At 34.8% G+C, this 12,750-nt stretch overlaps 1 protein-coding gene across 2 annotated transcripts in view; it reads left to right on the top strand.

Annotated features, from left to right (window-relative positions):
• DYNC2H1 (dynein cytoplasmic 2 heavy chain 1) overlaps nucleotides 1-12,750 on the top strand; it is a 285,364-nt gene that overhangs the window by 196,824 nt on the left and 75,790 nt on the right. For both annotated transcript variants that reach the window (XM_069469002.1, XM_069469003.1), the window contains one exon: nucleotides 11,340-11,456. In XM_069469002.1, coding sequence (XP_069325103.1) covers nucleotides 11,340-11,456 — 117 coding nt within the window. The remainder of the gene's footprint in view (nucleotides 1-11,339; nucleotides 11,457-12,750) is intronic.

Raw genomic sequence — 12,750 nt, 5'->3', positions numbered from 1 at the left:
CTAAATCTTAGAGTATACCTAGTGTCATCTTCTTAATCTGTATTTATGATGATGATGGTGATGATTTTGATACTCTTTGTGCTCCCTGTAATAGGCTTTGTACTAAGTACTTTATATACATTATCTCACTTAATTCTCAGAATAACCCTGTGATATGAGTATTACTATTGAACTAATTTTATATTAATAGTTTAGGAAATTGAGGCCCAGAGAGGTAATTATTTTTCCAAAGATTGCATTTTTAGAAAGGTACTAAACTGGAACTTAAACATGTTAATGAATACTAGTTCATGCATGTATGACACACTCATAGAGCAAGGGTAAATCATTGATTTTGGGATTGCTTGTGCTATGAGATTCAGTAGGTTTTCTCCATAGAGGTTTTATTTTCCGCATAGCTTCTTTTTATAGGAAAAGAAAAAAGATCTCTTGCTAGGCAAAAGTAATTGGTAAAATATTCTTTTTTGTAATTTTATGACTTGTCAACCTAGAAACTAAAGTATTAAAATTAATTTTTAATTTTTATGGGTACATAATAGTTGTACATATTTATGGAGTATATGTGATACTTTGATACAAGCATACAATGTGTAATGATCAAATCAGAGTAATTGGGATATCCATCATCACAAACATTTATCATTTCTTTGTGCTGGGAACATCCAAATCCATTCCTCTAGTTATTTTGAAGTATACAATAAATTATTAATTATAGTCTCCCTATTGTCTTACCAAACATTAGATCTTATTTTTAGTAACTTTATTTTTGTACTCATTAACTAACCCTTCTTTATCCTCCCCTCCACACTACCCTTTTGAGCCTCTGGTAACCATCATCACCAATTTTTTTTTTGTTCCCACATATGAGTGAGAACATGTGATATTTGTCTTTCTATACCTGGCTTATTTCACTTAAAATAATGCCCTCCAGTTCTATCCATGGTTTTGCAAATGACAAGGTTTCATTTTATATGGCTGAATAATATTCCATTGTGTATATGTACCACATTTTCTTTATCTGTTGATGAACACTTACGTTGATTCCAAATTTTGGCTACTGTGTATAGTGCTATAATAAATATGGGAGTTCAGATAGGTTTCTCTAAATATAATATCATATCTTCTGCAAGCAGCATAGTTTAACTTCTTCCTTTCCAATTTGGATGCCTTGTATTTCTTTCTCTTGTCTGATTACTCTAGCTAGAACTTCCAGTACTGTCTTGAATAACCTTGGTGAAAGTGGGCATCTTTGTCTTGTTCTAGATCTTAGTGGAAAGCCTTTTGGTTTTTCCTTATTTGGTATGGATACTAGCTATGGATCTTTCATATATGGCTTTCATCATATTGAGGTATGTTCCTTTTACACCCAGTTTTTTAAGAGTTTTTTTTATCATGAAGAGATGTTGAATTTTATTGAATGCTTTTTCAGCATCAGTTGAAATGATCGTATGGTTTATTACAGCTTCTGTCTCATTACTTGTTATTGGTCTGTTCAGGTTTTGGGATTCTTCCTGGTTCAATCTTAGTAAGTTTTATGTGTCTAAGAATTTATCCATTTCTTCTGGGTTTTCCAATTTATTTGCATATAGTTGCTCATGGTAGTTTTTAATGGTCCTGTGAATTTGTGCAGTATCAATTATAATGCCTCCTTCTTAATCTCTATTTTATTTATTTGGGTCTTCTCTCTTTTCTCCTTAGCCTGCCTAAAGGTTTAGCAGTTTTGTCTATCTTTTCAGAAAACCAACTTTTTGTTTTGTTGATCTTTTGTATCTTTGGTTTCAATTTCTTTCCTTCTTTTTTTTTTTTTTTTTTGGCTCTGATCTTTATTATTTATTTTCTTCTAATTTTGAGTTTGATTTGTTCTTGCTTTTCTAGTTCTTTAAGATGCATCATTAGGCTGTTTATTTGAAAATTTTCTACTTTTCTTGATGTAGGTGCTTATTGCTGTAAACTTTCCTCCTAGTGCTGCTTTAGCTGTATCCACTAGGTTTGGTATGTTGTGTGTACATTTGCATTAGTTTCGAGAAATTTTTTAGTTTCCTTCTCAATTTCTTCATTGACCCACTGGTCATTCAGGAGCATATTGTTTAATTTCCAAAGTTGCTTTTGTTGTTGATTTCTAGTTTTATTCCATTGTGCTCAGAGAAAATACTTGATATGATTTGAATTTTTTAAGACTTGTTTTGTGGCCTAACAAGTAGTCTCTCCTTGAGAATGTTCCATGTGCTGAGGAGAAGAATGTGATTCTGCAGCTGTTGGATGAAATGTTCTGGAATACCTATTAGGTCCATTTGGTCTATAGTTCAGATTATGTCCAATGTTTCTTCATTGATTTTCTATCTGGATGATCTATCCAGTGCTGAAAGTGGATGTTTAGGTCTCCATCTATTACTTATTGAGGTCTATCTCTCTCTTTAGCTCTAATAATATCTGCTTTACGTATCTGGGTGCTCCAGCATTGAGTGCATATATAATTACAATTGTTATATTCTCTTTCTGAACTAATTCCTTTGTTATTATATGATGACCTTCATTGTCTCTTTATACAGTTTTTTGTCTTAAAATCTATTTAATCTGATATAAATATAGCTATTGCTGTTCTGTTTTGGAGTTCATTTGCATGAAATATCTTTTTACATCCCTTTATTTTCAGTCTATATTTGTCTTTATAGATGAAATGAGTTTCGTATAGGCAGTGCATGTTTGGGTCTTTTTTTTCATTCATTCAGCCACTCTGTGTCTTTTGACTGAAGAATTCAGTTTATTTACATTCAATGTTATTATTGATAGATAAAGACTTACATTGCCATATTATTATTATTTAATTTCTGGCTGTTTTTCAGTCCTCCGTTTCTTCTTTCCTTCCGCTCTTCCTTTGTGTGAAAGCGATTTTCTCTGGTAATGTGCTCTAATTTCTTGCTTTTTATTTTTTGTATATCTGTTCTAGGTTTTTTGATTTGAGGTGAGTATGTAGCTTGCAAATAACATCTGTAATCCATTGTTTTAAATTGACGAGAACTTAACTCTGATTATAAAAAAAGAAAAAACTCTGCACTTTAACTCCATCTCCCCCCACTTTTTGACATTTTGTTTGTTCATATCTTTTTATACTACCGTCTTAAAAAGTTATAGTTATTATTTTTAATAGGTTTATCCTTTAGTCTTCCTACTGAGGATATGAATGGTTTACACACTACAATTACTGTATTAGAATATTCTGTATTTGTCTATGTACTGTTACCAGTGAGTTTTATACTTCAGAAGATTTCTTATTGTTTGCTAACATAACAGAGAACAGTAAAATTGTTCTTTCAAATTGAAGAACTCTCTTTAGCATTTCCTGTACGTCAGGTCTGGTGTTGGCAAAAATCCATCAGCTTTGTCTGTCTGGGAAAGTCTTTATTTCTCCTGCATGTTTGAAGGATATGTTCGCTGGATATAATATTTTAGGATTAAAGTTTTTTTCCTTCAGCACTTCGAATATGTCATACCACTTTCTCCTGGCTTGTAAGGTTTCCACGGAGAAGTCTGCTGCCAGACATATTGGAGCTCCTTTATATGTTGTTTGTATCTTTTCCCTTGCTGCTTTTATGATCTGTTCTTTATCCCTGACCTTTGGGAGTTTGATTATTAAATTCCTTGAGGTAGTCTTAAGATAAATCTGCTTGATGTTCCTTGACCTTCTTGTACCTAAACATTGATATCTTACTCTAGGTTTGGAAAGTTCTCTGTTATTATTTCTTTGAATAAACTCTTTACCCCAGGCTTTCTCTCCACCTCCTCTTTAAGGCCAATAACTCTTAGATTTCCACTTTAGATCTTGTAGGCATACTTCATTTTCTTTATTCCTTTTTTTCCCTAGTCTAACTGTATATTTTTAAATACCCTGTCTTGGGCTCACTAATTCTTTCTTCTGCTTGATCAATTCTCCTGTTGAGAGACTCTGATGCATTTTTCAGTTTGTCAATTGAATATTTCAGCTCCAAAATTTGTTTGATTTTTAAAAATTATTATTTCAATCTCTTTGTTAAACTTCTTTGATACATTCTGAATTCATTTTCTGTGTTATCTTAAGTTCATTGAACTTCCTCAAGACAGGTATTTTGAATTCCCTGTTTGAGAGGTCACACATCTTTGTCACTCTAGGATTGGTCACTGGTGCCTTATTTAGATCATTTGGTGAGGTTATATTTTCCTGGATGTTCTTGGTATTTATGGATGTTTGTCAATGTCTGGGCATGGAGGAATTTGGTATTTATTCCAGTCTTCACAGTCTGGTCTTATTTATGCCTGTCCTTTTTGAGAAGGCTTTCTAAGGATTTTAAAGGGGCTTGAGTGTGGTCATTGCAGTCATTTCCGCATTTGGGGGCACCCTAAGCCCAGGTACACTGTGACTCTTCATTCCCTTTCCCCCAAGCAGGAGAAGGAGTCTCCTTCTACTCTGGGCTTCCTGGAGTTTGGGGAGGGTTGATGTAGGCACTCCTGTGACTGTTGCATCTGGCCCTGCACTGGGACATACCCAAAACCCAAGGCCTCCCAGACCAGCACAGGTATCAACCAAGGCCTGCAGCTGCCACTGCCTGGCTGCTGCTCCTGCTCTTTATTCAAGGCCTGAGGCCACTTATTCAGCAGGTAGTGAATCCCCTGAGACTCAGTCTATCCCACCAGGGTAGCAGAGTCCTTTTTGTCCCAAGGTGGGTTTAGAAATGCTGTCCAGGAGCAAAGTCTTAGAATTGGGGGCTTCAGGATTCTACCCATTGCTTTATTTTACTATGGCTAAGTTGGTGTCCAGGTGTAATACAAAAATCCTCTGGACTCTTCCCTCTCCTTTCCCCAAGCACGGAGTCTCTTTTTGCCCACACTGCATGGTGTTGGAGGAAGGATGATGCAGGCACTCCTGTGGTCTCTGCAGCTGGTGTCCTGGTGTCCTGCTAGGTCACACTCTAAGCCCACAGCCTCCCAGATCAGCACAGCACCAAGGATTGCTGAAGGACTGTGGTTGCTATGGTCTGACTCTGACTGCCATTCAAATTAATTCAGGGCCCTAGGCCACTTACTTTAGTCAGCTGATGGTGAAGCACGGTGGAACCTGGGTTTTCCCCACTGGGGTAGAGGCTTCCCCTCTGATCCAAGGCTCGTCTAAATGGTACTAAATGCTCTCTCCTTGGGCACTGGTAGAATTCTGCTTATTGTTGTGTTCCACCGTGACAGGGTGGAACTGAGTTCTAATGAAAGTTCCCCACACACCTCATTCTCCCTCCCATAAGCACACAGATTCTTTCTGCCAGCTGTGCTGCCTGGGGCTAGAGGAGATGTGGTGTAGACAATGGGAGATTGTCCTTCCTACCCTCTTCAACACCTTGTCCTTTGTTAATATGTTAAAACCAGGTAATGTGATTGCTCACCTGACTTTTTGGTTCTTTCTGATGTAGATGGTTGTTCAATTTGATGTTCCTATGGGGGACAATCGTTGGAGGGTTCTATTTGGCCATCTTTATCTGCCTCTGTCTAAAGTCAAATCTTAATTACAAATATGTATCTTGATATATTCTACAGATAGGGAAGCCTGGAAGATAGATAAATAAATTAATAAAATATTTGCAAAATTAAGAAAATCTAAAGACTCTTGACATTAAATACTTTACAATTGTCAATTGTGAAGCCTTCTCCTTAGCCTCTTTCCTCAGTAATCCTTCAGAGACTTGAACTTTCTTTATAGCTAGACTAAAAGTATGTGCTAAGTAAAATTTTGGGAAAAGAATGAGGTAATTTGGTCTTTCATTAAGTTGTTCACTTCTTCTGTATTACTCAAAAGTGCCATCCCATTCTATGGTAAATATTGATTAAAAGACTAAGAGGAATTTGTGTTTATTGCTAATCTAAATATGTTGGTATCTGGATATCTTAAATTCATGATGATATCTTAAACTCTTAGATTCTAAGGCTACATTAAAGGTCAGCCATCATAACTACTACCAGGCTAACACATTCAATATACAATAGCTGCCCTGGGCATCGATACTGGTGGGATCAGAGAGTTGCTACAACTATGGATTTGCTCTGCCAGGAACAAACACAGTTATGGCATAAAAAACATTATGGTGGTAAAGCAAGTAAATATGACCATATCAAGGATGAAGAAACTCATAATATTTATAAAGGTTAGATATTTAAAACTCCAACCAGAATTTAGGCATTAAGTGTAAGGTTTTTTGGATTGGCCGGCACCAGAGAAAGAAAGACCAGCAGAGTCGAAAGGGATAAGTAAAGAGGCTTTATTGGAGCATTCCTGAGTGAGGGTAATGGGTCCCAAGAGAGAGATGCCGGGGCGAGGTTCTCAGGTCCCCAGGGAGAGGGGTCTGAGAAGTCGCATCGCCCAGAAGTTTTGAGTGGGCTTATATATGTTTTTAGGGCTGGGGGATGGGGGTTCCTTCGGCGGGAAGATTTTGGCATGAAGAGTGAGGAATTTCTTTGTTGCAGTTTTAGGGCGGGTATTGAGAAATAGGAGGGGCTGGTGGAATGTGTGGACTCCAGGAACTCAGACTCTTATCAGGGTAACCATCCAGGTGTGGTCATCCTTTAACTTAGCTGGGCCTTACAGGCATTGTTCTCGGCAGGTCTTGTGGGCTTCTTCTTTTTCCATTAGGGAGGGGAGGGGTGCCTGCCACCAGCCTTACATTAAGTATACAAAATCAGTGAGGAATGCAAAGCTTTAACCCCTCCTCCCTGGTTGATTTCCACTGAGCTTTCCATCCCTCTGTGCACATGTGTGCTCATTGGTTAGTTCCAATTTAATAGTTGTTAGGTTGGCTTAGGGTGGGAACCCAAAAAGTATGTATAGGACATAATGTGGTTAACGGAAAACTTAGTGATCATCAAGCCTGTGAAACCAAAGCTGCAGGAGTCCAGAGGTTGTAAATCTAACTCCAACCACAGGCAGCTGTAGCAATGCCAGCATTCCTATCCCTTCTGATAAGGATAAAGCTACCCACCTCCCCTATCTCTGCAGGAGTTGCTCAGTCCCCCCAGAAAAACTCTTTATAAAACCCAAGGCTTTCCCTTCCCTTGGGGTGGATGCTCTTTTGGCCTGCACTCATCTGTACCCAGATGGTCAAATAAACAACATTTTTGCTACCATGAGGCTTGATGTGTGTCTCCCTCTTGGCTCCGAACCTAACAATAGTGAGTACATGTGGTGTTTGTATCTCTGTTCTTGAGATACTTCACTTAGGAGAATAGTCTCAAGTTCCATCTAGGTTGTTGCAAAGGTATTAACTCATCCTTTTTTATGGCTCAGTAGTACTCCATGCTATGCATATACCATATTTTATTAATCTACTCATGAACTGATGGGCACTTGAGTTGATTCCATACCTTTGCAATTGTGAATTTTGCTGCAATAAATATTCAAGTGCAGGTGTCTTTTTGATGAAAAGTCTTCTCTTCTTTTGGGTAGATACCCAATAGTGGGATTGCTGGATCTAATGGTAAGTCTACTTTTAATTCTTTGAGGAATCTCCATACTGTTTTCTGTAAGGGTTGTACTAATTTGCAGTCTCACTAACAGTGTATAAGCGTTCCTTTCTCTCTACATCCACAACAGCATCTATTGTTTTTGAACTTTTTAATAAAAGCCATTCTAACTAGGTGAAAATACTTATTTTTTGAACTTTTAAAAACAGCATACTGCATAGGGTATTCTAGGACTTGCTTTTGTCCTTTAGCTTTGGTTTTCTAAGATTCATTCAGGTTGTTGGTTTAGCTGTAGTTACATTCTTTATTATTACTGTGTAATATTTCATTATATAAATATAACACAATTTGATTATCCATTCCTCTGTTGATGGACATTGGGTTACTCCAGATTTTTGGCTATTGAAACAGTGCTACTGTGAACATTTGTGGATATATCTCCTGGTGCATATGTGTAAGAATTTCTCTAGAACATATGCTTAGAAATAGAATTGTTATGTCAAGCTGTTTTGTTTTTGTGTTTGTACTAGTTTATTCTTATAGCAGCCATATGTAATATCTATGTTCTTTTAATCCTACTAGTACTTGGTAATTTTGGATGCCTTTATTTTTGCCAATCTGGTGGGTTGAAATGGTATTTCATTGTGGTCTTAATTAGCATTTAAAATTTTTTTTAAAGACAGTGTCTCACTATGTTACCCAGGCTGGACTCAAGCTCCTGGGCTCAAGCTCAGCCTCCTGAGTAGCTGGGACTACATGCATGCGCCACTGCACCTGGGTGTTTTTTCTTTTTATTTTATTACTAATGAGACTGAACATCATCCTTCCATATGTTTATGGGCCATTCTTGCTTTTTCAATTGGAAAGACAACAATGAGGCAGATGTGGCCCAAGCACAGTGAGGGAGAGGGAGGGTGGCAGGATATGAGGCTTGAGAGTAACTGGGGTGGAGGTGGACTAGATAATGAGCCCTGTGAGCCATGAAAATAACTAGATCACTCTGGTGGCTCATGGCTTTCAGAGAACAGGGGAGGAAGACTTAAAGCAGAGACAAGCTAGAAAGCAGTTGCAGGAGGCTAATGCTGCTGCTCAAAAGTGGTAGCAGGTTTTGAGAGGCAATTGTTACTGATCCAATTTATAATTAGCTTTAGTTCTATAAAAGTTATATATGTGTTTTTCTAGAAGAGCTGCATATTTTTCTTTAAATTTTAGGTACATATTCACTTATCTTTTTTCCTAGACATGCTTTGAAGTTCCAGAACTTTATTATTTTTTCATAGATTCAATAGCAATTTCATAGCAAAATTTTTAAAATGTGTTATATTTATTCTTAAAATGTAATGTTTTTCTATTGCCAAAGATTTGAAGATTAATTGCTAGTGTAATAATTTTAGCAACGTTGTATTTCAATGGCTTTTATGAACTCAGCAGCTGTGGTTACTTACATTCAGCAGCTGCGGTTATACTGACTCAAATGTTTTTTCATCAGTTATTAGAGAAGTCACAAGTTCCTGATAAATTCACTTTTGAAATCAGGAAGCATAAGTTACTCTTTTCTCTTAGATACCCTTCTATTTGAATATATTAATATTAACCCATATTTCAATAGCATATTTATTAGCCACAACTTTGCCAATAGCACCATTAGCCAAAAAAGATAGTATATTTATACTTTTATACATAGTATAATATAATAACTTCTGAATTCTAATTGTAGGCAAATCTGAGTTTGAATAGTTTTCACATTTTGAGCTCTAAGACCATTTAAGACAGAAGCAAATAGATTGAAGGGCATTATCAGTCTATTTAACTTTATAATATACACAATGATTTTATATTCCTTTTGAATATTTTTGTGGAAATAATAAATTTACTAATAATATAAACTTTTTTTTACTTAGGTTATCATTTTGTAAAAAATAAAAGTGTCTCTTATTTTGAAAATGGCAATTAAAGAGAACTTGTCTTACCTCCTCATTGTGAATTATATTTCATGATAATGAAAGAAAAGTTGAAGAAATACTCTTCTTTATTGAATAATTCTAGATAATAAATAAGGAAGGAATGATGGAATTTGAAAAATCCTTATTTTATAAGCCCTAATGAAGTAATTGATTCGATGGTTATTATCAAAGATTGAACACATTAGATGGAACTTTCATGGGGAAATTTGCAAGAGAGGGATAAGTTGTCACCACTTATATCCAGTGATTAATCTTTGCCTGACAAAGAGGAGGCATTCAGACATAATGTGCCTTCTGATATGATGCAATATAAAGCATACTTTCCAAAAGTATTCTTTCAAAAAAAATGAACCTGAACCTAATCAGTTGGTATACATTTCATTCTTAAAATAGTTTTTAACATCATGTATAAAAAATATTTACTCCCTGTTTTCTTTAGACATCTCTTTGCATTCTTATTTGTTTTCTTTCATGGTTGACAAATTTAAAGCACAAATAAGTGATAGCACATCCTACCAGAGTTAAAATAGCACTTCTGACTACCAACTAGTGGTGTTATATAGTGTAGCAAAGTTGATAAATTAGGTGCTGTTGTAGAGTTCAGCTAGAGCAAATGAAAATAATTTATCAGAAAAACAAAGAAAATCAAACACTGAATCACCACAATTTTTTAAGACTAGAAAATCAATCAAAAGCTCTAAAGTAACTTGAGCTTAACAGCATGATTGTAGATGTTAAACAATTAAGTAGTACATTCATTCTGAAAGATTTATGGCCCTTATTTTATTACAAACTTTACTAATATAAGAACCTCACAAAATATGAATTATAGCTCAATATGTTAAAAAAGGTAAAACAACTCATATCTCTCAAAAAATAAAAACAGAAGTAGTCAACATGTTGCAAATGTTGAAGTTTAAAATACTGGCTTGGGAAAAACATACCTTTTTCTGGTTTTATTTTATGTTAGACAATGAGATAGCAAAATTTCAATATTTAATTGCAATATTATAAAGAACAATCAGTGGATACCTTACTGACTTTATACATATACACTTCCCGCCTCCACACACATCAATATCCGTATTGCAATATTTTACATACTTGATATTAATAATATTCTGGATCATCGTTAGCAAAAGATTAAGAAGGTTAATTAATATTCTTAAAATGGGATCCATTAAACACTGTTTTAGAAAAGAAAATGTGAGTGAACTAGTTTTAATGAGAATCATGATAAAGAAGCCGATTATAAGGAATTTACAGAAGTGAAAGTCCTAAATAGGGAATAAATTATTTACCTTGCCTCGTTTGGATTAATTGATCTATGTGTCTTTCATGGGAGCTTTGTGTGTACAGGAAACACTGAAATTACAACCAAGTTAATATAGAGCATTAAAACTTAGATTTATGAATAATTTTTTATCAACCAATAATTGCTTTATCATTTCATAGTGTTTGCTATGCTATTACCTATCTTGACATTGCATATTTTTAAAAAGGCTATCTTTAATTTGTCAGCATTTTGAAATTATGAAATTTAAATCAATCAAACTGAATAATATTCCAGATTTCAGAAATGAACAAATAGAGACACCAAGAGGTTGTTAATTATGGATTAATTAGAGCTTTCTGGATAAAGAAGCAGATTTTCCAATAAGACCGTTAGTCACAATATATAATCTTTATAATGGTTTTTGTCAACTTTAAGTTCTTTTGTTTTTTTTGATTAATTATTATAAACCAGTAAAATATGAAGCCAATTGAACAGAGGTAATAGTATTAAAAATGTTTATAGTATTTTTGGTCTTTATTTTTAAAAATTATGGCTGTTTATGTACCTATGCTCTTTAGCTCTGTTTTCATTATTTTCATTTATTGCTACTTGTTTTCTTCATTCAGGTTATTTCACAATTGAGGATCTTGGGCAGATCAGTAACTGCTGGTTGCAAATTTGATAGAGAAATCTGGTCTAATGAACTTTCTCCTGTCCTCAATCTCTGGAAGAAATTAAACCAGGTTAGTACTAGAACGTTCTGATTCTTTTTCTTTTTTCTCCCTATTCTTTTTTCTGGCATCATAAACATGTGTTCCCTGCCTGTTTCATGCAAGTAATCACATTGCACATATTCCTATGAAGGCATGGCCTATAATTTCTTTTCTTCATACTAATTCATATTGATGTTAGTATTCTTTGCTCCCCTTTTTCTTAAACCAATCTTTGCTTATCTTTAAATGAATAACCAAATTTACCTAGATTTTCAATTCTGTCCTGCAGCATTTCATTCTTTGTCTTGATGCTTAGTAAGGTTCTCTTTCTCAAGACTCAGCTTCTTATAACAGTTTCTGAGCCCAATTTCCAACTTTTTAATGACATTGGCTATTTCAAATTTTTTAATGATTTTTCAGGTCCATGCAGTTCTTCAAATATGTAAACCTGTGTGACCACATAAATATTCATATGTGTGTATTACATAATATAGCTGTTTATTCTGAGAATAATATAATATTTTCAGTTTTTTCTTTGAGACTATAATAGAAATGTAATGATTTGAATTAACTAAGTTTACCCCTTATTAAATAGCAAACCAATGGTAAAATTCAAATTACTGCAAAGATCTCATCTTACATTTTAGAAACATAATCTAGTTATCTATTGGATACTTTCCTTCTCTGTGAAATATTGGTGAACTTCTTTAACCCAATTTCCAGAGTTTTGGTAAGATCGACATCAACTCCATAATTCTATCACCTAATTCCTTACAAATTTTCTCTGCCTCTTCTTCTGAATTTGCACTGGCCATTTGTTTTTACCCTACATTAGGTCTAGCCTTAAAGCACAATTTCTATCTCTGTTTTTCACAAGAAATCCAGTCATGTAATTTTGTAGTTTTTATGAACATTTGTGAATTTGCAAGAAACAGTTCACATTGCTGAGTATTTGGTTTTCTAATAACTCATTTTCCTTTGAAAATATATTCTTTGAAATTTTGGCACATTCTAAAGTTCCCACAGTTGACTTTGGCCTCTGTGTGAAGTTTCCTTCATTTAATCTTTTAGTCTTTCTTGCCTTGCCTGCTTCTCTTCATCAGTCCCATCTGATTTTATTACTAGCCCCCTCCCTCACTGCCAGCACACATAACTGCTTGGTAATTCTGAGAATTTTTCTTTTATTATTACATAAAGAGGGCCATAGATGTGACTTCAAAAGCTTACATATAAATTATTTGCCTTCTAAGACCCAACCCAATGTTAGAAACTCAAATTAGTTTTCTGCCCTTCCCCAAATCCTTATTTGGAATGTAGATATAGC

Source organism: Eulemur rufifrons, chromosome 6 (assembly GCF_041146395.1).
Source record: "Eulemur rufifrons isolate Redbay chromosome 6, OSU_ERuf_1, whole genome shotgun sequence".
Classification (NCBI taxonomy): domain Eukaryota; kingdom Metazoa; phylum Chordata; class Mammalia; order Primates; family Lemuridae; genus Eulemur; species Eulemur rufifrons.
This window is presented reverse-complemented; position numbering and strand designations above follow the sequence as displayed.